Consider the following 25,702-nt stretch of genomic DNA (forward strand, 5'->3'; position numbering starts at 1 on the left):
TCATCAGTGCCACCTCATCAGTGCCACCTCATCAATGCCCATAAGTGCCACCTCATCAGTGCCCATCAGTGCAGCCTATCAGTGCCCATCAGTGCCGCCTCATCAGCGCACATCAGTGAAGGAGACAATTTTATTTATTTTCAAATTTACTCGCAGAAAATAAGAAAAACTTTTTTTTTTTCAAAATTTTCTGTCTTTTTTCTATTTTTTTTTGTAAGAAATAAAAAACCCAGAGGTGATTAAATACCACCAAAAGAAAGCTCTATTTGTGTGAAAAAAATGATAAAAATGTCATATGGGTACAGTGTAGCATGACCGCGCAATTGTCATTCAAAATGTGAGAGCGCTGAAAGCTGAAAATTGGCCTGGGCAGGAAGGGGGTGAAAGTGGCCGGTAGGCAAGTGGTTAAAGTGAAGGTTGGAGTTGCGCAGCCTATAAATGATAAAACATACAATAATAGATAACCAAGTGATACCTAAGTAGCTCTATAACAATCCTAAATTGCTATAAAAAGCAAAAACATGCCTTAGTATAGGTGAACATAATCCGTCACATGGAGTATAAATCATAAAGCATTCAACCAGATAATAAAGTGCATGAATAAATCATATATCCAAATGTAAATGTGAATTCCGTCACATGAAGTGAATAGATACATTTAATTTAAAGATATATCCCAATCACAAATGTTCTTCCAGCGCTGTGGGTCACCAATGGGCTCACAGAATGCTCAGCTTAAATAAGGCTTAAATTTGAGAGTTCTGTGAGCACATTGGTGACCCCCAGCGGTGGATGAACACTTCACAGATTGGGATATCACATTAAATGAACTGTATCTATTCTACTGCTTTGTATGTCAATGCAAAAATGTTATGAAATCTTTGAACAATAAAATATAAAACAATGATACATTAAGCCCCCTGCTCAATCTGCCCAAACCTGGGAAACGAAATCACTTTCATTTCCAAAAAGCCCCATTTTGTCATTTAAAGCGGTTAACAACTTGATAAAAAAAAATAATGTTCTTTAGCCAGGAATATACATTCCACATATATAATTATGCTACCAAAATAGTGTGGGCTGTAAATTGCCTCCAGCATTGCTCCTGTTTCTTCTTACTGGAGGCTGCCATTTTGCTCATGCTCAGAGCCCCTGAACAGCAGTAAATCATAAAGCGGAACAAAGCAATTGATTTAATGGTTTCAAAAAACAGTTACATTCCAGGAATGCTGGGATTGCTGTTACATTTTCTTGTGTCCTCAACCAAACTGTCAAAACCATCAAATGACTGGTGTCATAACTGATTACATGTGCAACACCATGGCAGTTACAGATCAAACAGAAGCAGCTTCCTTGGCTGTAAAGGACAGGAGGGTTTAATTCTGCTTTAGGGCTGTGAGCAGATCGGCCTCTACAAATTCAGCAGTGTGTAAAAATAGAGAGCAACTGGGTATGTGCAGAGCAGGGCGAGAATGTGTATTACTGGATTTTAAACAGTATAGGTACTTATTTTCAATGTTTTACATAGCTATACCTGCAAAAGGGGGTCAGCCAGACGTGATCTAGCAAAACATAATTTTCAGAATAAAGTTCCACTTTAATTTATTTCATCGCAACCCACAGCTCAATTGCTGTTACTTGTATGAACAGATGAGAATCAACAGGTGAGTACTGGTCAACATTATTGCGGTGCATGGCATTATTGCAGGAAACGGCATGTGATTCAGGAATCGCACTTCATTCCTGTTCAAATCTCATGTGATTCTTTGCAGTGCGATTTGAGCCATTCATTTTGTAAGGCTCAAATTGCACTGCAAATCGCAGCACACCCGCATAAAAGGGGCAGGCACTGTTGTTTTTTCCGCACTGACATCAAATCGCATGGGTGTTCCCACCCATGCGATCTGATTCAGCCAATCGCACTGTGTTTTGCGAAGCATTTTTGAGGTTTTATTAACTTAACCTCTTTGAGCCTAAAGCCCCGTACACACGTACCGAATGTCGGCCGAACGATCGGCCGTCTTTTGTCCGGTGTTGTCCTGTCCGCTGAAAAGTGCTAAAGACTGCACACGAATTTTGTCGGCCAACAACAACCAACTGCAGAAGTGATGTCATGTGATGGTTAACTTTCCGTGTGTTTTTTCTTTTCTGAGCATGCCCAGTCTTGCTAATCTGCTGTTTGTCGGCCGAATTCTGTACTGACTGGCGAACAATCGGCCGTTCTGGTGACGGCCAACAAAAATTTTAAAGTCTGCACGCCAGATTCTGTTCGGCCGAAAATTCGCTGTCGGTTGTCGGAAGCATCATACTAACAAGCCGCCAATCGGCCAATCGTTCGTACGGGGCTTTAGGGTAAAACATATTTAAATGCCTAAGCCCATTTTTGCAATTTTAACATGTGTTGGTAAAACCATACATCTCATCACAACTACTTAGTGCATCCAGGTGGACTATCCCTTGTTTTTTCAGGACAAATTGGGCTTTCATTTGGTGGTAAATAGTAATGGATAGCTCCTGATTTATTTATTTTTTTTATTATCAAAGGAAAACTGGCCCAAAATAGTAAAAAAAATATAATTTTTTAAAAATGTAATTGTATATTTCATGTTACTTCCATAACCTACCACCAAAGAACCACCAAAATAAATTCTCCTGCTCTTGACGATCGCAGCAATATCACATATGTGTATGTTAGTTGTAGTTTGTATCCGTAGTACAGCCTAGAAACAATAGTGCGCATTTTGCTTTTTTTTAATCCTACCTAAAACACGCTGACACTGATACGAATTAAAAGAAAAAAAATCCTGTGCAAAAAATATTGACCCTGACCTTTGACCCAAACACTAACCCTGCCACTGACCTAAATCACACCTTGATCTAGGTATTTTTTTTATTTATTTTTTTTTTTTATATTATTATTATTATTTTTATTTTATTTTTTTAACACACTTTTTTTTCTATCTCTGCCACGACAGAGAGTAATACAATATCTCTCTCGTCCATTCACAGAGACAAAAAAACACGGGGGGCGGGCTTCACAATGACTGATCACTGTGATAGCCAATCAGAGGCTATCACAGCGATCAGATGACCCTGAATCGGACGTTCCAGGTCCCGGTCGTTAAAACAGGGCTCGGAGCTCTCAATGAGACCCCGGTCTCTGTGCTAGGAGTGGGCCGTGCAGCAAGCTCCCAGGACAAAGGGAGATAGGCAAATATCCAGAATTATCATGCTAAAAAATTTTGATGCAGTCTATAAAGGAGCTTATGATAACATATAATATATTTGTTGATTGTTAGGCCCCTTCCACACAGGCTTTCCGATCCGATCCGTCTGTCAGTTTTTCAGGCGGACCTGATAAGATGCCCCATGCAGTCTTATGGAACAGCGGATGTCAGCAGTGACATCTTCGCTGACCCCCGCTGCTCTCCGATGTGGTCAATGAAACCCGGACGGATGGAAACCCTATTTTCCATCCATCTGGAGGATCGGATCAGATGAAAACGGACAGGCGGTCCATTTTCATACGATCTCCCATAGAGGGGAGCGGGGATCTGACAGCTCCGTCTCTGCAAAGTAAGCGGAGACAGAGCTGTCATCCACCTGCTCAGCGGGGATCAGTGGATCAATCCCCGCTGAGCAAAACGGATTCTGTCTGGTGCACTGCCCTTGTGAAAGGGGCCTAATTGTTCCCTGTTAACTACTAATGTGATTCTTTAATAAGCACATACCTATTATGACCAGGAGAATCATAGAACTATCATTTAAAACCATTGGATATCTGCAATTGTAACAGGAGAGTGTGACTGCATAGAGGAAACAGCAGTAAAAAATGAAAACTAATGTGTACACTGAACTATGATCCTATCATTGTGATCTTCTCCACATCACCAAGTTAAAGGACAAGTCTAACTTCAGTAACATGTTACACATATTTTCAGGGTGTAACATGTTACTAAAGTACCTGCCCGCACCACGACCCAATCCTTTATTGTGACAGCGGACAGGGGATCATCTTCCCGCATCTGCTGTCACAATTTAAACACAGTGGGGCTGTGAGGAGCTCCGCCCACACAGCCATGTCATTCATTCAGAGTCCTGTGAATTAACTACAAGTACTGTTTTCTACCTCGGCAGACGGCTTGTAGTTTTCAAATAACTGCAAGAGGATTGGTGAGCAGTTAGTGCATTGATTCTTCCTGGACTTCAGTAAATGTCTGCATGTACTGGAGGAAAGGGCAGACAGCTGTGCTGAGAGTCTGCAGGAGCCTGGCACTGCACCTACGATCTGCTGATTGCAGATGCAATGCACTGCAGCTCATAAGAAAAAAAATAGATGCACATTTTTTTACCTGCAAAAAAATGTGCATTTATTTATTTTTTTTTTTTAAGTTAGTTTATCCTTTAAGCACAAATTATAGACTTGAAAAAACTGTACCAAAAACTGAATTCAATGATCAGCTTGAAAAGATAGAAAGCCGCTCTTAAACGCTAAAAAGAAAATATTTTAAGTTTATATTTATGAGAAATGAGCCTACTACTTCATCCTCTGCTACCTACAATCATTTAAATTAAGGACTGTAGCAATTTGTTATGAGATCTCCAATGCCCAGATATCTTCCCCACCTAACATGGCATGTCCACCTCCACATTCAAAACGTTTCTCTCTTAACCCTGTTACCATAGAGGAGGTTACTATTTTTTTTTTGTAATGCCCACCTAACCAGCTGCCCCATGGACTTCTTATTCTATTCTACGCTTCTACTCATTCCTAGGTTAGCTGATACCCTCCTCCCATGGCTTCCAATACCCTTCTTATGTTGACAACACCCAAACTTATGTCTCTACTCCTCTGCTAACCCCGTCAATCTTCTATTTAGATATCATTTTGGATGTAACACCACTTCCTCAAACACAATCTTTCCAAAACTGAGCTCATAAGACTTGATGGATTAGTTATAATGATGTACACTGATACACATCCATTTATGTCCACCTGCCCACAGACCTAACATGGATTCATTACAAAATGCAAGAAGAAAATTAACTGACACAGACCTCATAAAAATGACATTAATTCTGTTCTGCTCCAGTTCAGCAGTGGATCTGTTCAGGTATCAGAAGTTTGTCCCCTTTCCCTGCCAGTAAGAGAGCTCAGCACGCTTCACACATGCGCAGTAGGGACCTGCCTGTGAAGTCGTAAGGTTCCCTTACCAGCAATGGTGGGTGCAGCACCCGACAGCCAATGGAACGATCAGCTGCAGTGCCAACATCGCTGGATTCCAGGACAGGTAAGTGTACTAGTATTAAAAGTCAGCAGCTACAGTATGTGTACCTGCTGACTTTTAATTTTTGAAAGGGGGAGGCTGGAACTCCGCTTTCATTTTTTTTTTTTGTTACAAAAAAAAACCTCTGTACCCGATTGATAAAAGCATGGTTACATCCTGATGATATGGAAAAGAGACATAATGGTGTAAGCCAGCTGTGCTAGAATGTTGTAATAGCTTTTTCCATTCAGTGCTAGTATTATATGCAGGTGACATTGGTGATAAACTTATTAAAACATTTTTTGCAAATACAGGTACAGTTGGGATTATACAAGTGCACATAAAAAAATTCAAAGGTTGCCTTTATAAATCAGTAAAGTATAATCAAACTTTGTCCAAAAACAGTGTATAATGTGTTGAGCGCATAACTCTCTTTTATGTATATTCTGGAATTGTCTTTGTGTATTATTTAGATATTTTAGGAAACAGATTGGAACAGCATTAACTCAGATTGTATCGTTTGAGCTGTAGCATTGCAACTTCTCTATTCAAATGTAACATATGGCCTAACCTTTTGACACTGATAATAATCAGCAATGACTAAAATGACAAAAAAAAAAATCACAAAAAGAAGGCTTTATTTTTACCATCTGGAGGATAAGCATTTGAAGCAGGTGTTAACTTTCCTTACAGTCCAAAACAATGCAACCAAACCATCCCACACACACAAATTGCATTGATCACACACTTTAGATATCTGTGTCTTTGATTATATGTGAAAAGAGTAGTGATCCCGCATGGCAGACAGCAAGACACTGTGTCTGAAGCTTGGTATTATAGAGACATTCATTAAAGCAGAATGGTATAAAGGAGACCATAAATTAATTCACATTATTGCTGAGCTGAGTTCAAACACAAATGACATAAGCACACCTATATATCTTGTACATTCATGTGTATCCAAGCTACACATGTACAAATGTATTCATACGTAACCTGTACACCATGTTTCCTCTAATTTCCTAGCACAGCTTAGGAAAATGGGTCAGGATGAAAATACAGGCTTGCTAAACGACGGATCAAATTAATAAACCCAACATTTCATATTCCTGATATGTGCCTGCTGCACCATGTACTTGTATGAAAAAGTACCTATTCTCTTTGTATTGCTTCCTTTATGTGAAATCCCTGGTATTCCTGACAGTCCCCTGCTTTCCTATTAAATACTGACCACACTAAGCAGGATAGCATGCCGAACTCAGTGTGCTCCCCTCCAATGACATGACTTGTCCTGACAACCCCCCCTGCACAGCCATTCACTGGAAAGACCAGTGTACTGCTGTTTCGCCACCCCAAGCTCACTGAGCTTTTTATTAGGGATGCACCGATCTGACTTTTTTGGTCCCGATCCCGATCTTTTGCTTTGTGAAATCGCCGATCCCGAGTCCAATCCGGAAGTACTGTTTTGTGAGCTTATAACAAAAAAAATACTTCCGGATCGGTATCGGCAGATACCTTATAACAATTTTGCATTCAAAATCTAAAATGTCATGGGTTTAGGCCCCGTTCACACTGGGGCGATCCGACTTCCCGGGGCGACCTCCGAGGTCGCGGTGCGAGCAGCGAGCCGCGACCTCGGAGCGGCCGGCACAGACTTCATAACATTGAAGTCTATGACGGTCGCTCCGGGTCGCCCCAAAGAAGCTCCGGACCCTTTTTCTAAGTCGGAGCGACTTGTGTCGCTCCTATTAGAACGGGTCTGCAGCTTCCCTATGGAAGGCGACCTACAGCGACCTGTGAGGTGACCAGGTCGCCTCACAGGTCGCCCCAGTGTGAACGAGGACTTAGTCTTTAAGAGGTTAAACTTCCCTCCTCCGGCAGACGGAACAAAAAGATACATTGTAATCATTGTGTTTACTTAACTGGGAGAGTTGAAAGGCATTTGCAGGAGGCTCTTTTTTTTTTTTTTTCTTTGACAGCTGTTCTCTGCTCCCTCACATGCTATGTAAAGAGCAAAACCGGATCGGCCCGTGGATCTCTTAATTTTACCGATCCCCCGATCCAGCTATTTTGCCCGTATCGGGACCGATATCCGATCCGAATATCGGATCGGTGCATCCCTACATCGTATGCAGCTGAAAACAGAGTGTATGTAATCACTTATAAATAGGTGAAAAAAGGTGTATATTATTTTTTTTATATCTATACAAAAATGTTTTGCCTTTCATTTTTATTTTAAATTGAATGGGTTGTTTTACATGGTGATTGTCGGTGTTAATTTTGGCAGCAAATTTAGTTTTAGTTATAGTCTTTTGACTAAAATGCCATTTTAGTTTTAGTCGTATTTCAGTCATCTGAATTGTTTTAGTTTTAGTCATATTTTAGTCGACTAAAATCTCCAGGACATTTTAGTCAACTAAAATCTCATACATTTTAGTCAACTACAAATCGAATAGGTTTAGGTTAATTGTAATGCATTATTTAAACATTTCTCTAGCATTTCCAAACAAATTGTATACTCCTGGAGTAAAAATCGAATAATATGTTATTATAAGGTTTGAACACGCACTACAGACACAGATTTAGGCTACATTCACACCTGAGCGTAGTGTTTTCACGCGTTTTTTACTGCGATTTTAACCATGTTTTTCAGGCGTTTTTACAGGCGTTTTTTTGTGCAGCCGTTTTTAGATTGAATAGAGGCCAATGGAAAACGCCTGTAATCTGCCCAAAAAGAAGCTCAAGTACTTTTTTGAGCGTTGGGCGTTTTGCTCACAGCGTCAAAACGCTTAGATGTGAACAGGGGCCATTGAAATGAATAGGATTTGTCTTGTTGGGCGTTTTGAGAGCTGATCCTAGAGCAGAAAAACTCCCCTAAAACCCCTACATGTGAACGGAGCCTTAGCCATTGTGATATATAACATCTTTATAAATAAAACCAAGTTTCATAAACAAACAGAAATATTGCTTTTGACAAACTGAAGTGTAACTTTAAAATACAGAAAACTGTAAACTCCATTGGCTGTCATTGCACATATTACCTGAATATATTACCATCATTAAATATTAGGGAAAAATATAAGAAACACTTTTTCTTAATTTTTTAGTTTTCAGCAGCTTAGTAGATGCCCCTTACTTATGCTTATGCGGTGGTGCAATACATGTTTAAACTTTAATGTGCTATTATTACAGGCTCTGGATGGAATTGCGTTGCCGATTTAGAAATGGCCAGCAGAGGAGTGTTAATTTTTAATTTAGTTTTATTTATAGTCTTATGACTAAAATACCATTTTAGTTTTAGTCGAATTTATTCTTATGACTAAAATGCCATTTCAGTTTTATCGTATTTTAGTCATCTGAATTGTTTTAGTCGTATTTTAGTCGACTAAAATTGTATTAATTTAGTCGACAAAAACATTTTAGTCGACGAAATTAACACTGGTGATTGTTTTACAATCACTTTAAGTTATATGTTCCTTAGAAGGTTTGTTGTGTGTGTTCATTAGAAGGTTTCTGATTTCAAAGTGTTTGAACAAAGTATACCTTCAAATGGGAATCTCCAACGTAACAGACTACTGAAAAATCTTAGATTTTTTTTTTAATTACAATATTAGCATGATGGCACATTTAACATAACATTTATATCCATAATGGGGAAAACTGATGTATTCTGAATATCGGTTTACTTTTTAAGTAACAAAAGTAATAACACCAAAGATAATTGATCCATGTAATAACCAATTGTCTTAACCTCCTAGGCGGTAATCCCGAGCGTGACTCGGGGTTGAATTTTCATATCAAGAGCAGTAACCCCGAGTCACGCTCTGGGTAGAGTTGCAGAGTGCCAGCGGAGCCTCCCTTGGCTCCCAGAAGCATTCCACTTACCTTGTCCCGGCGATCCAGCGATGTCCTTCGCTCCGATCGTCGAGTGACCGGCATCTGACTTCCTGGTTCCGTTCCCTGCGAGCAGAGGCGGCGCACGGGAGCGGAACTGGGCGGGAGTTTTGAAAGTGAAACAAAATAAAAGAGGTGATACACTGTAATCTGATAGGATTACACTGTATCACCACAGATCACCTCAGATCTGACATTACAGTGCCCCTCTCTTCAGTAAACTTGTGATTTGTGCCCAAAAAAAAAAAAATATATTATGGCATCAAAAAAGCGCCAGTCTAAACCGCTTTTGGACCAGCTGAGTGACAGCGGCAGAGACAGCGACCCGGAGGTGCTCGCGGAAGTGAGCGATAGCGAGTCATGCGGTGATTTGTCGTCCGACACTGACACTGACACGGATCTGGCAAGTGAGAACGGCGATGACCCTGACCTCAGCGATGTGCGCACTTGGTGCGCTATTGATTGCGATGCGGACCAGGTAGCGCCCCCAAGATTCCCCTTCACCGGATCACCTGGGATGAAGGTAGATGTTGAGCGTGACAATCCTCTGGCCTACCTGCAATTATTCCTCACTGAGGAGGTAATTGAATTAATTGTCGCCGAGACGAATCGCTATCAACAGCAGCAATCCGCAACGCTGCATGCCAGGCTTTCCCGAAGCAGAAGGTGGGAACCGGTAACGAAAGAGGACATGTGGCTGTTTATGGGACTCCTCTTTCTTCAGGGGTTGGTGGGGAAACCGTTCCAAAAATGGTACTGGACCACCAACAGGTTACTGGCCACACCGTTCTTTGGGACCGTGATGTCTGAGTATCGCTTCTCCCTGATTATGAAGTATTTCCACTTCACAAACAATGAGGAATTTGATGAGGCCACGCATCCTGCGCCCAAACTGAAAAAGATCTGGGAGGTATGGCAACTTATTGTGGGAAATTTCCAGCGGACCTACGTGCCAGAAAGGGACATCAGCGTGGATGAGAGTTTGATGGCCTACAAGGGTCGCCTAAGTTGGATTCAGTACATCGCATCAAAAAGAGCACGGTTTGGCATCAAAACATATATGCTCTGCGAGTCATCCACGGGGTACATATGGAATTCCATAATTTACACCTGCAAAGGCACTAAATTCAACCCCAGGTACAGCGACTATGGGATTGCCACATCATCCGTCCTGACACTTCTTGACCCCTTGCTGAACCAGGGATATTGTTTGATGACGGACAACTTCTATACCTCCCCGGAACTATATGATGTTTTGCTACAAAATAGAACCGACGCATATGGTACCGTTCGGCCTAACCGTTGAGACATGCCATCTTTTTTTGCCAAAAAAAAACTAAAAACCGGAGAAATGGTTGCCTGGCAGAAGGGAAAGATGATGGCAATGAGATGGAGAGACAAGAAGGATGTGTGTCTTATGAGCACTGTTCACACTACCTCCACTGCCACGGTCCATACAAAACGTGGGACTGATGTGCTGAAACCACAGGTCGTAATTGACTATAACAAAACAATGGGAGGTGTGGACAGAGCCGATCAGGCCATGACCTTCTATCCCGCTGTACGAAAACAGCAAAAAAAATACTATAAAAAAATATTTAGACATCTTCTGGAACAATGTCTATGGAACGCTTACATCCTGCACAAAGCCAACAGTGAAAACCCTCTTGCTCATTCCGAGTTTGTCTGGAAGGTGGCTGAGCAGATATTTGCAAAGTACCAGACACCATCAGGAGTTGAAAATAGACCTGGACGTCGCGCTGTTGACGTGGTCAACCCAGAGCGTCTGACCGGCCGTCACTTTGCAGACTATATTCTGCCAACTGCAAAAAAGGCAGCACCAACCAGGATGTGTGTTGTTTGCTGCTCGAAACGCGATAGAAATGGAAAGAAAGTCCGAAAGGAAACTAGGTTCCTTTGTCCTGACTGTGACGTTGGACTTTGTGTAGTTCCTTGTTTCAAGATTTATCACACGCAGCATTTGTATTGAATTTTCTTTCTTTGACAAATTTCCTTATTTACTGCATTATTGAATAAAATTACATTATTTATGAGATTATAATTCATGATTTTGTGTTTCAAAATTTATCACATCTGGGATGTCTACTAGAGTCTTGTTTTGCTCAGGTTTAAGTCAGTAATTACTAAGAATTGTAGGCCTATAATACATAACACCAAATTTCCATGAAAATAATTGTACCGCTTTTGGTATGAACTTCCAGACATAATCATACCGCCAGGGAGGTTAAGGGATCAGGAAGGAACGTTTCTCCTGTTGGATCAAGTTAGACCATGCTTTATTTTTATTCTTTCTTTTTTTTTTTTTTTTTTTTACTTTTTTGGGATCAATCATGGATATGGTATTCTGTTTATTGAGATTATCTATAACTGGTTGAACTTGATGGACTTGTATCTTTTTTCAGCCTGACGGACTATGTTATCGTATTTGGTAAAGAGACATTTTAAGTCAAATATTGACCCTTAGAGCCGGTTCACACTACTCCGACTCAAAGTCGCCCTGACTTTGGGCAACTTTGAAGTCGCCCGTGCAGCACGACTTTATTGCGGCTTGCAAACGACTTCTCATAATAGAAGTCAATGCAAGTCACTCCGACTTCACCCAAAAATAGTGCAGGAACCTATTTCTAAGTCGGAGCGACTTGAGTCGCTCTGATTTGAACGGTTCCATTGCACAGCATGGATCGCTACTTCTCAGGCGACCAAGTCGCCTAACAAGTCGGAGTAGTGTGAACCGGCTCTTACAGTGAGAACCTCTCTACCCTTCCACCATGTAATGGTTAAATGCTCTTTTAGCGTAGGGGCACAGCATCAAGAAGAAAATATTTACCTTACTTTTTGCTCCAGCAGGCTCCCTCCAGCGCTGCAACTGGTTCCCCACAGCTGCTCTGTAAACTATAACTAGCGCGGGTCGCACTTGAGCCTTCTAATGGCGCTTTTCCACTGCATGGAACCGAACGGTTCGGCTCGCCTTTGTGCTTTTCCACTGCATGGTACCGCATGGTACGGTGTAGGAACGGTTTGGTACGGTACGGCGGCGCTTTTCCACTACATGGAACCGAACAGTACGGCTCGCTTAAACAGTACCACCTCCGTTGTGGTTCCAAGAGGGCCGTACCGGTACCATATCCCACAATCCTTTGCATGCAGCCTTGACTGTTTGTCACTACTAGCCACTGATTGGTCAGAGAATCGTTGTTATCCCACCACTTACTTTAGTACTACTTTAGTGGAAAAGCAAACCGTACCAAACCGTACCGAACCGTTCCAACACCGTACCATGCGGTACCATGCAGTGGAAAACCAAACCGGGCAAAGCAAGCCCGAGTAGAGCCGAGCCGGTACTTGCAGTGGAAAAGTGCCATAAATGTACAATACAGGGTTAATGTCCCTGTATTGTACATGATGATGGCCAGGCTCCATTCATAGACTGTAACTTTGGGTGTAGATGGAGAGTGCTGCAGCCAACTGTAGCAAGGAATTGGGTAAGTTATACAGCCTGTTCCAGAATCTCCTAGACATAACAAGTGCAGTGTAGGGGGGACTGTTGCTTGGATGGATTTTTTAATTATCATGGAGTTGGGTGTTAATAGTCTTTACCAGCCAAATAGCAATAACATTAGAGAAACCTAGAAGCTTCAATATCCACTTAACTTTTATAAGAACTGAATCACAAAATATTTAAAAAAAACATTAGAACATTATTTTATGTCAGCTTGATTTGTAATACAATATTCTGAAAATATAAGGATGATCTACTGCAGGGGTCTTCAAACTTTTGCCCTCCAGTTGTTCAGGAATTACAATTCCCTTACAAGCCTAGTCATGTCTGTGAATGTCAGAGCCTCATGGGATGTGAAGTCCCACAACAGCTGGAAAGCCGTAGTTTCAGGATCCCTGATCTTCTGTAATTGTCCATAATAATATGTTCAAGATGGCGAATGAGATGGATGCCTAACTGAGGAGCTCTGCTGCTGTGGGGAAGTTTTTTATCCTTTCTTGCCGCTTTGTACCCCCTGCTACCCTAGGCAACACTCTTACAAGCCCATCATAATGTGACCATTCCTAAACAAACTAAAATGGACATCTAAATTCAAATGTAATAAATTATCAATCTATGTCCTTCTGCTTTCACTTCAAACCCAATAAGAGCTAGAAAGGTAAAAATAAATTGATATTTTCCTTTAGCTTTACATGTATTTAAAGTGAACATGGGATAGGGCAAAACTGCTCCATTAGTAAATAAGCCCTTCAGTATTCAGAAACTTTCACGCTACTGTTTTCAGCTTTCCTTCAGCTATATCATTTACAAAATAGCAAAGTAGAACACACATTTACAAGAGTAATAGGATAATGAAGTATAGTAAATCTGGCCATACATTTTACAATTTGTGTTATTCAATTTCCTTTAGATTTACCTTCAACCAGGGCTCGACAATTCCCGGGCGCCAGGTCGCATTGGCGACTAGAAACTTAGTCCGGGCGCCTAGGATTTCAGCCATCTCCTGTCAGGCATCGGGACGCCGCTCTGTGATGCAGAGATTTGAAATCCCCGCGGCTCCTATCTCTGTGTCCTGACAAGGCATTTTAATTGGTCAGCATCGTCACATGGACGGCGCTGACCAATCAGAACCGGCTGCCTCTTCTCCAGTCTCCACTGTCAGCCCTCCTCGTTGCGGTCACCCGGCACATCAGGTAAGAGTGCTGGGTCCGCAGCTGAGCGGTGTGTGAGCAGGGCCGCCCGGTACAAGGGGTGGGCGGATCAATTTATTTTAGAAAGGGGGGCGCAGAGCAGGTGAAGTGCTGACAGTGTGTTACTTTCTGGGCAACAAGTGACGCCGGGCGCCGGTCGCGCTACAACACTGCAGAGCTGTAAGGAGGATGTGCCGAGTGCACTCCTGCATTCGGCACAAGCCTAGGACCCGGATTTCACTTCCCTGTCAGGCAGAGCCGCAGGGTAATCTCCGCCTGACAGATGCTTACGAGTCCCGGCAAGGCGCGACGTCACCGGGAGGCGGGATCGGAGAGCACCATAGAGAGCCGCCGGGAAGGAATCAGCCAGCCAGCGCATCCGAAAAGTAAGCAGATTTGCATTTACAGTTGAATTGGCATACTCTGGGGGGGGGGGGGCAGAGGTTATATAATTACCAATGGTAATATGCAGCATGAGGGGGTTAATGTATTGCCACTGGTCACTAATGCATTAGTGACCAGTGTCAGAAAATAAACCCCTTTGTGCTGCATTAGTGGCATTAGTATCGGTGTTCATTTATGCTGCAGCATGTAGGGGTTTATAAACACTGCCACTAATGCAGCACAAAGGGGTTAATTTTCTGACACTGGTCACTAATGCATTAGTGACCAGTAGCAATACATTAACCCCCTTCATGCTGCATTTTACAAATACCATTGGTAATTAACCACTTGCCCACCTGCCGCAGTACATATACTGCAACAGGGCTGTAACTACAGGACCTGCAGTGTACCCATACATCGCTGCCTGTTTAAGGCGCATGCCCTCACCCGTCAACTCCCCTGGGAGGGCTCTGTACAAAGGGAATGGTTGTTTTGTTTCTTCTCCCTACTAAGCAGGGAAAATAAACAAATCAATCCGCATTAAAAATCAGCACACAATACATACATTGCACATTGTTATATACACTCTATAAATCTGCTTTAAAATGCATAGACGTGTGTGGGGGAGCAGAGCAGGCCATTTTCTGAGTGTATAGGAGGAAGGTGGAGGTGATGTAGTGCCACACTTCTGGAGAATTCTTCTGTACACACCATAGAGCTGTACATATACACATCTGCCTGAGACTTTCACTCTCTCCCTCCCTCTCTCTCCTTCTCTCTCTCTCTCACCCCTCCCCTTCTTTCCCTTTATTTCCCTTTATTTATTTCTTTCTTTTTTTTTTTTCTGGGCGCGGGGCAGATTTTTTTTAAAAAAACTGGCTCCTAACTTTTTTAGCTGGCTCCTAGATTCAAAGAAAATTTGTCAACCCCTGCCTTCAACTATGTAGTGCAAGGGCCTGCCTGATTGCATACAAATGGAAAGTGTTTAGGTTTGACCTCATATTATATCAGGGCTCGACAAACCCCGGGCGCCAGGTCGCATTGGCGACTAGAATTAGCGACCTGGCGCCTGGGGTGCACTGCAGGAGGTGTCCTGTCCCTTTTGCACACCCCCCACCCACTGCCCGAGTGCACGGACTACCGCGCCATCCGGTAATTGAGGCCGCGGCTTTTCGGCCTTCTTCAGTGAGAGAACGGGGAACGGGTACCCTCTTGTGGTGGCCGGGAGTATAACACGCAGTCACTAATGGCTCTGTTTCCCCTGACTGTCCTCAATGCCTGTCCATCTCCTTCCCAAGAGGAGATGAGAGGGAAGTTTTTGCAGGCTTCATCTCCCTGTCCACTTACCTTTGCTTAAAGGTAAGTGGACAGGGAGTGTGGTTATTATTTATTTATTTTTTAAATTATTAAAAAAAAATTATTTTTCTTTTTTTTTCAATTATTATTAAAAAAATATATATATATATACTGTATATATATTATATATTTTTTTTCCTCATCGCCATGCCACAGCCACACATCCAAAGGCCCCTTTCACACGGGCTGTCCGATCAGGTCCGCCTGTCAGTTTTTCAGGCAGACCCGATCGGACCCTTCAGTCTCCTCTATGGAGCGGTAATCTGCTGCCATCTGATCCTGTCCGCCAAAAACAGACGGATGGTGGTTCTATTTTCTATCCATCTCGTGGATCGGATCAGATGGCATCGGATGGAAAAAGACAGTCTCTTTCCATCCGATTGTGCTATAAAAGAGAGCGGGGTTCTAGTCGTCTTTATGTGTAAATTTAGTATGTTATTTTTTGGAAATAAAACTTGGTTGTTTGTTTAAAAAAAAAAAAACTGGCTCCTAACTTTTTAACTTTTTTAGCTGGCTCCTAGATTTCAGGCAAATTTGTCAAGCCCTGTGTATGGTTTTGGTAAATCTAAAGGAAAAATGTACAAGAAAATTATATAATGTATGGCAAGCCTTACTCCTAGCTTCTATACAGCAATCGTTTTTTTTTTATTATTATATTAGTGTAGCCAGACAAATGAAAGCTGTATTCTGATTGGTTACTATGACCTACTGCTCACTTTTGCTCCTTGCCCTCTGCTACCAGGTAAGCCCCCTGATGTCTGCTGTCTTTTGTAATTATGAAACTGTTATTTATCCTCCAAACATAAAAATGTATATAGTTTTGGAATGGAGCAAATATTGCTTTACATACATATCATTTTGAAATGGAGCAATTATTGCTTTATATATATTGTAAACATAGGTAAACATCTTTAAACTGAATGTGTCACATAATCTCATATTCTGTAAACAGGACAAGGAACCAGAACACTGATTGTACTGTCTAAAGTAGTCTTGCCATTGCCATATTAGCAGAACTAAATTTGTTTGTTAAAGCACTCCAGTAATCAGTTTATTTTAAATGTTCTTTTAAACACACTTAGCATATGTACCCAAACGGTACTTTATATCAACTTCCTGTGATCTCCTTCTCAACAACACTTACCGGTACATAAGGAGGAATAAATGTAGCACTGTGAGCAACTCAGTGCTCTACTTCTTTGTTCTCATTATAATGCTCCTAATCAAACACTGGGAGCGTGCTTATAGCTGAACAGAGGTGGCAAAATGGCAGCATTTGTTTTTTCCTGTAATAACCTACCACATGGGCCAGTAGGATTTCTGCCACTTTTGGAAGTGGAGGTGTTTAACTATACCAATAGAGAATTTTTGCATCTGTAAAATTAAAGCAGGGCAAATACATGGGGCATATAACCAAAACTCCATGATTATGTTTATTTTTGCTCATTTCTGACAACTTTGCATTAAGCTATCTGCTCTTATTTTTCTGTTACGCTTTGTCAAAACCCATGGCATTATCTAATTGGATGCAAAACGCCAAAATGCTAGCTTCTTGGTGATGGGATCTCTTTAACCTTCATTGTCGAAGAAAACACAATTAAAGTAGAATTCCAGCTACAGCCTAAGGAATCTTAAGGCTCCATGCACACAGGGCATCATAAAAACGTGCTCCAAAGCTGTTTACTTGACGCCGGGAAACAGCAGCTGTAAAAACGTGCTTTCAGTAGCTTTTTCCACTAGCGTTATTGCACGTTTGGCCACAGTAGCTGTTAGCAGCGTTTTTTCTGCCTCCATTCAAAATCAATGGTTCCCTATGGGAGCCTATTGATTTTAATGGAAGTCGCACCGCAGGTCGGATCAGGGTGATCCGACTTGCGGCGCGACCTGCACTGTGAGAATCTTGAGGGGGAACTCCACGCCAAAATGCGGGAAAAAACGGCGTGGGGTTTCCCCCCAGGTTCCAAACCAGGCCCTTCAGCTCTGGTATGGAATTTGAGGGTAGCCCCACGCCGAAAAAACGGCGTGGGGCCCCCCCCAAAATCCATACCAGACCCTTATCCGAGCATGCAGCCTGGCATGCCAGGAAAGGGGAGGGGACGAGCGAGCGGCCCCACCCCCCCTGGATCATACCAGGCCACATGCCCTCAACATGGGGGGGGTGTGGGTGCTTTGGGGCAGGGGGGGGGCTCTGCACCCCCCACCTCAAAGCACCTTGCCCCCATGTTAATGAGGACAAGGGCCTCATCCCCACAACCCTGGCCGGTGGTTGTGGGGGTCTGCGGGCAGGGGGCTCATCGGAATCTGGAAGCCCCCTTTAACAAGGGGGCCCCCCAGATCCCGGACCCCCTCCCTATGTGAATAGTACCCCTACCCATTCGCCCCATAAAAGACAGTGTGTGTAAATACCGACAGGAGACGTTTTGGAAAGTTTATTAAAAATCTTCATCCCGTCTTCTCCCTCTCCGGTCTTCTGCTCTTTTGCTTTCCTCACTTCTTGTTTTCTCCTCTTCGGTCTTCTGCTGTCCGCTCTTGTCTTGTCTTCTTCTCTCCGGTCTTCTGGTCTTCTGCTCTTTTGCTGTCGGCTCTTCTTCTTCCTCCGGTCCTCCTCCGACGACGTCTCCGGCGATTATGCCGGTCTCCGGTCTCTGCAGCTTATTATATAGCCATTAGGGGCGTGGCCGCCAGATGACCTCATCGGGAGACCCCGCCCCTTATGTCACAGATGACGTCATCCCGACGTCCCTGAAGTGACATGCACCTAATTGCACTTAACTCTAGTGTGCCTGAACTTTTTGTAAAAACTGCAGGCATACCTGCCACCTCGTAGACTTATCTCTATTATTCACATCTAACAGTTTTATTGTACTTCAGGAAGATAACTACCAAAGGTCCAAAGCTGCTTATAGTGATCTCAGTTCCTTCAAAAGCAGAGTCACTGAAACTGCTATAACTGCCCCCTCCCCTTCTTCTGCTCATTCACAGAAGCCTTTATATTATGTAAACTCATTTTAAAAATACAAAGGCTTCTATGAAAGGGCCGCAGAGGAGAGGGATGGCATTGCTGCTATGTGATCTTTTCTCCTCTCACTGCCTGAGTGTATCCTCCAGGAATGCAATAAACCTGTCACATATATGTAATAGTGATAAGTCACTGAAGTGACATGCACCTAATTGCACTTAACTCTAGTGTGCCTGAACTTTTTGCAAAGTTGCTGAATTCCTGGGAATTCACCTTTAAAAATGCTGTCAATCACAGCCTATAAGTCAATGAAAAGAGTGCATGGGCGGGCCCAAGCTGCGGTTCTACATGTCTTATCGATGCATAGCGCAGGACTCAGGAGTGAGCATGCACAGTGTCCCCATAGCAAGCAGCTTGCTATTAGGGGCACTGGACAAGGGGGAGGAGCCAGGAGCACCAGTGGGGGACTAGAGAAGAGGATAATCAGGGCTGCTCTGTGCAAAACCATTGCACAGAACAGGTACGCATGACATGTTTTTTTTTTTTTTAAAGCTGAACTTTTAATACCACTTTAATGTCAACGCTCTCGGCTTTCACAACCAGTGCCAGGCTCTCTCTGCATTCCCCTGTTCCAGCCTGACCTGGTGACTGGGCCGGCCTACAAATAGGTAAGTTTATACATTTTTCTTATACAGGTTAGTTAGTATAGGTGTTAGGAATGGAGAGGGAGCATTTGTAGGACTAGTTAGGCTTTAGCTGGAATTCTACTTTAAATACACTTACACATTTCAGCGTAACAGTGAAAAAAATACAAAATGTATTAATTTACAAAGATATTTTAATTATGTATACATAAATTAGTGTACATATACTTTTCATGTGGTTCCTGTTTAAATTGGCTCTAGTATGTTTGTACAAATTGGCTATGCACGTGTGTTATCACATTCTGCCTGCCAGTCCTAAGCCGAGCAATTAGGGAGGGTTGAGTAAAGATTTGGTGACCTACCTAGTAGAAAAACTGCCAAGAAAATTCTATGGAAATGGCTTTCAAGTATACCAAACACTGTGCCCAGAAAGCTGGCCCATAGCATCACCAAGAGACGAATACGACTAAAAAGATATATCCATACATAGTTTTCATTTTTAAACGGTGAATAAATTCTCATCTGGGACTTCATTTGTGACAATTTTCTGCACCATTTCATTGACACAATCTTCTAAATGAATATATGTACATATCTTAGGCATCACTTCATTTACAAACCAATCTGCATTTCCTGAATCAGCACTAAAAACTATTATGTGGTCAAAAAGTAAACACATTAGTTCAACAGCTATAGTAACAATAAAGCAGAGTGAAAAATGATGAGTGATTTGGGAGATTATTGTAAGCCCTTAGCTACAGTATACTAAAAGAGCAGCATTTTCAGCTGCGTTATGGATTGTGCTACACTTCCAAACAAAGACACTGCAATTTTGTAGACAAAGCAAATCACAATCCCACTATGGGAGGTCAATTGGTCCCAAAGGCCTGCTGGACCAGTGTTCAATCAGAGGATGGTAATAGGTAGGCAAATTATTACACCAATATTTTCAATTTTTAAAGACCAAAACAGCTTTAAAAATACGATCAATACATAAACTACACACTGTAGTAAAACATAGCAGTAAATCAGGTTATAGATTTAACAACATAGTCCATTCATAGATGAATGGTGGTTTAGGTTCACTGTCATTATCTAGGTATATAGTAGCAATTACAAGCCTAACCAAACCTCACCAACACAATGAGTAATATGGTAAAAATACCAGGGAAAGATATATACATTAATGAAGGTTTCGTTTTAAGTATGGTATTTAGATTGTGTACACCTCGTCAATTCACTAAGGTAAAACTTATTTTACCGTGCAGGAATTAGCCATCACTATTGCCCTGATTTTCATCACAATCTGCTTTTATCATTTCTGGTACACATCGGAGAAGGGAACACAGAAATGCTTGTTGTACTCACACTGAAATGACTCCAGGCTAGCTAGCTTTCTTTACATCCTGAAAAGTCAATTTTATATGAAAGAATTCTTTTTTATTCAATTTTATTTCGTTTCTACAGTTTAAGTTGAAACAGAAGTGATCAAAGCTTCATTTTCACAGAGATGTCCTAAAGAAAATGAATTCAATGAAATTCACTGTAGTAACATTTTGCAATTTTACAAAAAATGACATATGTGGTGGTTACAAAGACTTTGTATTTACACCTAACAAACATGAGATTTATAATGATTCCCTGACTCACATGCTGGCTGACGAACTCTGTATGCAAGAAATGAAACTCTAATATAGTCTTTATCAATGTTTTAAACACAGAAGAACCCTTGACATAACTTTCAGCTCTCAGGGAACCTCTACTCAAATAATTACTATATTTACTTACAGCTTACAGTACATTAACATAGCGGTCAGTGGGAAGGATGCTCCTTACCCTGGTGGTTAGTGGGAGGAATAAACCTGCCTATAAAAATGCTGAAAATATTATTGGTGTCAATGGTTATTATTTGAGAGGCAGAAATTGCTCATTGGTCACTGAAAATCTAGAAATCTCTAAAGGAACCCTTTGCAGTTCACAGTACATTAAGTATGTTAGTCAATGAGATGAATGCTCCTTACAATGGTAGTGAATGAGAGGGATGCTCGTTACACTAGTGGTCAATGAGAAGAATGCTCCTTACACTGGTGACAAGCAGGAAGAATGCTCCTTACAATAATGGACAGTGAGAAGCTCCTTACATTGGTGGTCAGTGAGAAGAGTGCTCCTTACACTGGTGGTCAGTGAGAAGCTCCTTACACTGGTGGTCAGTGAGAAGAGTGCTCCTTACACTGGTGGTCAGTGAGAAGAGTGCTCCTTACACTGGTGGACAGTGAGAAGAGTGCTCCTTACACTGGTGGACAGTGAGAAGAACGCTCCCCACACTGGTGGACAGTGAGAAGAGTGCTCCTTACACTGGTGGACAGTGAGAAGAATGCTCCTCACACTGGTGGACAGTGAGAAGAACGCTCCTTACACTGGTGGACAGTGAGAAGAGTGCTCCTGACACTGGTGGACAGTGAGAAGAATGCTCCTGACATTGGTGGTCAGTGAGAAGAGTACTCCTTACACTGGTGGTCAGTGAGAAGAGTGCTCCTTACACTGGTGGACAGTAAGAAGAACGCTCCCCACACTGGTGGACAGTGAGAAGAATGCTCCCCACACTGGTGGACAGTGAGAAGAATGCTCCTGACATTGGTGGACAGTGAGAAGAGTGCTCCTGACACTGGTGGACAGTGAGAAGAATGCTCCTGACATTGGTGGACAGTGAGAAGAGTGCTCCTGACACTGGTGGTCAGTGAGAAGAGTGCTCCTTACACTGGTAGACAGTAAGAAGAACGCTCCCCACACTGGTGGACAGTGAGAAGAATGCTCCCCACACTGGTGGACAGTGAGAAGAATGCTCCTGACATTGGTGGACAGTGAGAAGAGTGCTTCTGACACTGGTGGTCAGTGAGAAGAGTGCTCCTTACACTGGGGTCAGTGAGAAGAGTGCTCCTGACACTGGTGGTCAGTGAGAAGAGTACTCCTTACACTGGTGGTCAGTGAGAAGAGTGCTCCTTACACTGGTGGACAGTAAGAAGAATGCTCCCCACACTGGTGGACAGTGAGAAGAATGCCCCCCACACTGGTGGACAGTGAGAAGAATGCTCCTGACATTGGTGGACAGTGAGAAGAGTGCTCCTGACACTGGTGGCCAGTGAGAAGAGTGCTCCTTACACTGGGGTCAGTGAGAAGAGTGCTCCTGACACTGGTGGTCAGTGAGAAGAGTACTCCTTACACTGGTGGTCAGTGAGAAGAATGCGCCTGACATTGGTGGACAGTGAGAAGAATGCTCCTGACATTGGTGGACAGTGAGAAGAGTGCTCCTGACACTGGTGGACAGTGAGAAGAGTGCTCCTTACACTGGGGTCAGTGAGAAGAGTGCTCCTTACACTGGGGTCAGTGAGAAGAGTGCTCCTGACACTGGTGGTCAGTGAGAAGAGTACTCCTTACACTGGTGGTCAGTGAGAAGAATGCTCCTCACACTGGTGGACAGTGGGAAGAATGTTCCCTACACAGGTGGTCAATAAGAAGAATGCTCCTTACACTGGTGAACAGTGGGAAGAACGCTTGCTACATTGGTGGTCATTGGAAAGAATGCTTCTTACTTCAGGAATCTGTGAGAAGAATGCCCTTACATTGATGGTCTGTGGGAGGAATGCTCCTTACATTAGTGGACAGTGGGAAGAATTCCCCTTACATTGGTTGACAGTAAGAGGAATACTCCTCTTAAAAATAAAAAATAAAAAAGATTATTGGGATCAATGACTAATATTTGAATAACTGAATAATCAGAAATGGCTAATTTCTCAAAAAACCTCTAGAGCAGCCTTTCTCAACCTTTTCAACACAGAGAATCCCTTGAAATACATTTCTGGTCTCGGGGAACCCCTGCTAAAAATGAAAAATCTACAACTCATGACACATTAGTGTGACAGTCAGTGGGAAGAATGCTCCCTACTCTTGTCATCACTGGGAAGAATTACCCCCTTACAGGTAGCTAAAAGGAACAATGGTGCCATCTGAGAGGCAGAAATGTCCTATTGCTCAAGGAACCCCTAGCAACCTCAGGAGGAACCCTGGTTGAGAAACCCTGCTCTAGAGTAACCCCTGTTTTCCACGGAACCCTGGTTGAGAAATCCTGCTCTAGAGTAACCCCTGTTTTCCACAGAACCCTGGTTCAGCAAAGCTGCTCTAAATAAGACAAAACAAAGTAGCAGGCTTTGTAATAAATGATCACATATGCCTTTCCACAATGAATTCTGACTTTCCATAGTGAAGCATGATCCCGATCACTAGGTACATGTCAAACATCTTGTACAGCAAATGGCTGGAACAAGTGCCCATGACCCCAGTTGTACTTTTATCTCCCTAATCCAGGACCGAACGCAGGTCTGTGCGCAACAAGCCATCAACACAGAACAATGCTTGTCCATAGGAAACACACAGCTGTGCCAAGGAAATGAAAACATCCAGTGACAGGACAAAAAGGGAAGGAAGAGTAACTTCACCTTGTTGGCAGCAATCGATGCAGCACACAATCCTGCTGTTTCCCATAGTGGGGAGGACAGGGACCCATTCACACTGATCAGTGTACAGGATTGGATTCTATATTAGGCTCCATGTACACGGGACGTTGTTAAAAGTCCCTTTGAATGCTGGAATTTTTAGGACGTTTGAAACGTCCGTTCGGTCGCGTTTGTACCCGCGTTTAGCGGCGTTTGCGGGCGTTTGCGTTTAGAAGCGTTCCTAGAGGTCAAAAAAATTATTCCCCTTTAAAATGGAAAAACGCGAACGCTAAACGCGGGTCATCGCGTTCGGACGCGTTCAGACGCGTTTGTGCGTTTGAAACGCCGGGAAACACACGTTCGAACGCAAATAATTGCGTTCTAAAAACAGTCCCTGAACGGAACTGCCTGCAAATGACTGTAAACGACCTGGTGTACATGGACAGATAAGATAAAATGTAGATGGGTTCAGGGGCTTCTGAAAAAAATGCCCAACTGCTCCTAAACGGCCATTTCCAGCGTCCCGTGTACATGGAGCCTAAGATCATCCTGCTAAAATCCGATCACTTTGATTTGTTTGTATTATCTTATTATAGTATGTGATTGTTTACTTGCTGTTTCCCATAGTGGGGAATACAGGGACCCATTCACACTGATCAGTGTACAGGATTGGATTCTTTATTAGAGAAAAGAAAGTCTGATCACTGTGATTTGTTGTATTATCATATTATAGTATGTGATTGTTTACTTGCTGTTTCCCATAGTGGGGAGGACAGGGACCCATTCACACTGATCAGTGCTCAGGATTGGATTATATATTAGAATCTCCTGCTAAAGTCCGATCACTTTGATTTGTTTGTATTATCCTATTATAGTATGTGATTGTTTACTAGCTGTTTATGACAAGTGATGGTTGCTGTGATTGTTGTGTTCTCCTCTCACTTACACATCAATAATCCTAACCAGGCAGTAACCCCCCTTCCTAGTCTCCGCACTCATAGCAATGGCTCAGCCTCTATGACAGGAACCCACACGTCTATGTATGGCATGCAGCTTAGCAGAGAAGTGGCCACTTACCGTGATACTCGTGTCCAGGTATGTAGTAGCTGGGGTTCCCCGCAAGGTGCAGAGAGATGAGTACTTCTCCTTGCTCTCCATCCCCTTCTAACTCTCCGTGGTGGGTGCATAGGAAGAAGAAGGGAGAGAACCGCGGGTAATACGCCACCGCTCCGCACAGCGCGGCTAGGTACGCGCTCCCTACCAATAACAACAGGCAACTGTATCGCCTGCTATGGCAGGAGCGGAGCTGAGCCATGGCTGCACCGGACACCTGCCACCTACAATGTCTTCGGCATAAGTGGCGGAAAAAAATAATAAAACTAAAGTTGTTACGGATAAAAGTGCGGCGAAAGTTCTGTCAGGTGGGTGCGCTTCTCTCAGGTGGGTGCGGAACCAATGAGCGGTGTAGCGGAGGGAGCCCGAGCCTGCAAAGAGGGTCTCCCAAACACATAAGACATGCCGCCTCATATGCACATCATGTTAACAGGGGCAGCGGGACACACCCACTCCGTGCTGATTGGTCGCCTCCCGCACATCGTGCTGCAAAGGGAGAAGAGGAAAAGGTGAATGATAATAACGGTGTGCGGCTGGCCGAGCGCTGCGTCCTCTGGATGTCACCGGATCGTCCCATTGTATAAGACCATCGTACACACACATCCGACCTACACACACACACACATCTACACAATACATTTATTACTGGACTCAGGAACCTGGAGTGCCTGCTAAAGTCATAATACACCCTGATATAAGGGCCGTTCACAGCTGTCTCATCTATTATTATTATTATTTAGGATTTATATATTAACCACAAGATTTTCCTCAATGACCAGGACATTTTTTGCCATTCGCCACTGCATTACTTTAAGTGACAATTGTGCGGTCGCAATTAACATTTGTGTCCTTTTTTTCCCACAAATAGAGCTTTCTTTTGGTGGT

At 42.9% G+C, this 25,702-nt stretch overlaps 1 protein-coding gene across 3 annotated transcripts in view; it reads right to left on the bottom strand.

Annotated features, from left to right (window-relative positions):
• RELN (reelin) overlaps positions 1-25,057 on the bottom strand; it is a 782,434-nt gene extending 757,377 nt beyond the window's left edge. For all 3 annotated transcript variants that reach the window (XM_082254411.1, XM_082254410.1, XM_082254409.1), the window contains exon 1: positions 24,782-25,057. In XM_082254411.1, coding sequence (XP_082110537.1) covers positions 24,782-25,019 — 238 coding nt within the window. In that variant the 5' untranslated portion in view covers positions 25,020-25,057. The remainder of the gene's footprint in view (positions 1-24,781) is intronic.
• Between the last annotated feature and the right edge of the window lie 645 nt (positions 25,058-25,702).

The sequence above is a fragment of the Pelophylax lessonae genome (assembly GCF_965119305.1).
Source record: "Pelophylax lessonae genome assembly, chromosome: 4".
Lineage (NCBI taxonomy): Eukaryota > Metazoa > Chordata > Amphibia > Anura > Ranidae > Pelophylax > Pelophylax lessonae.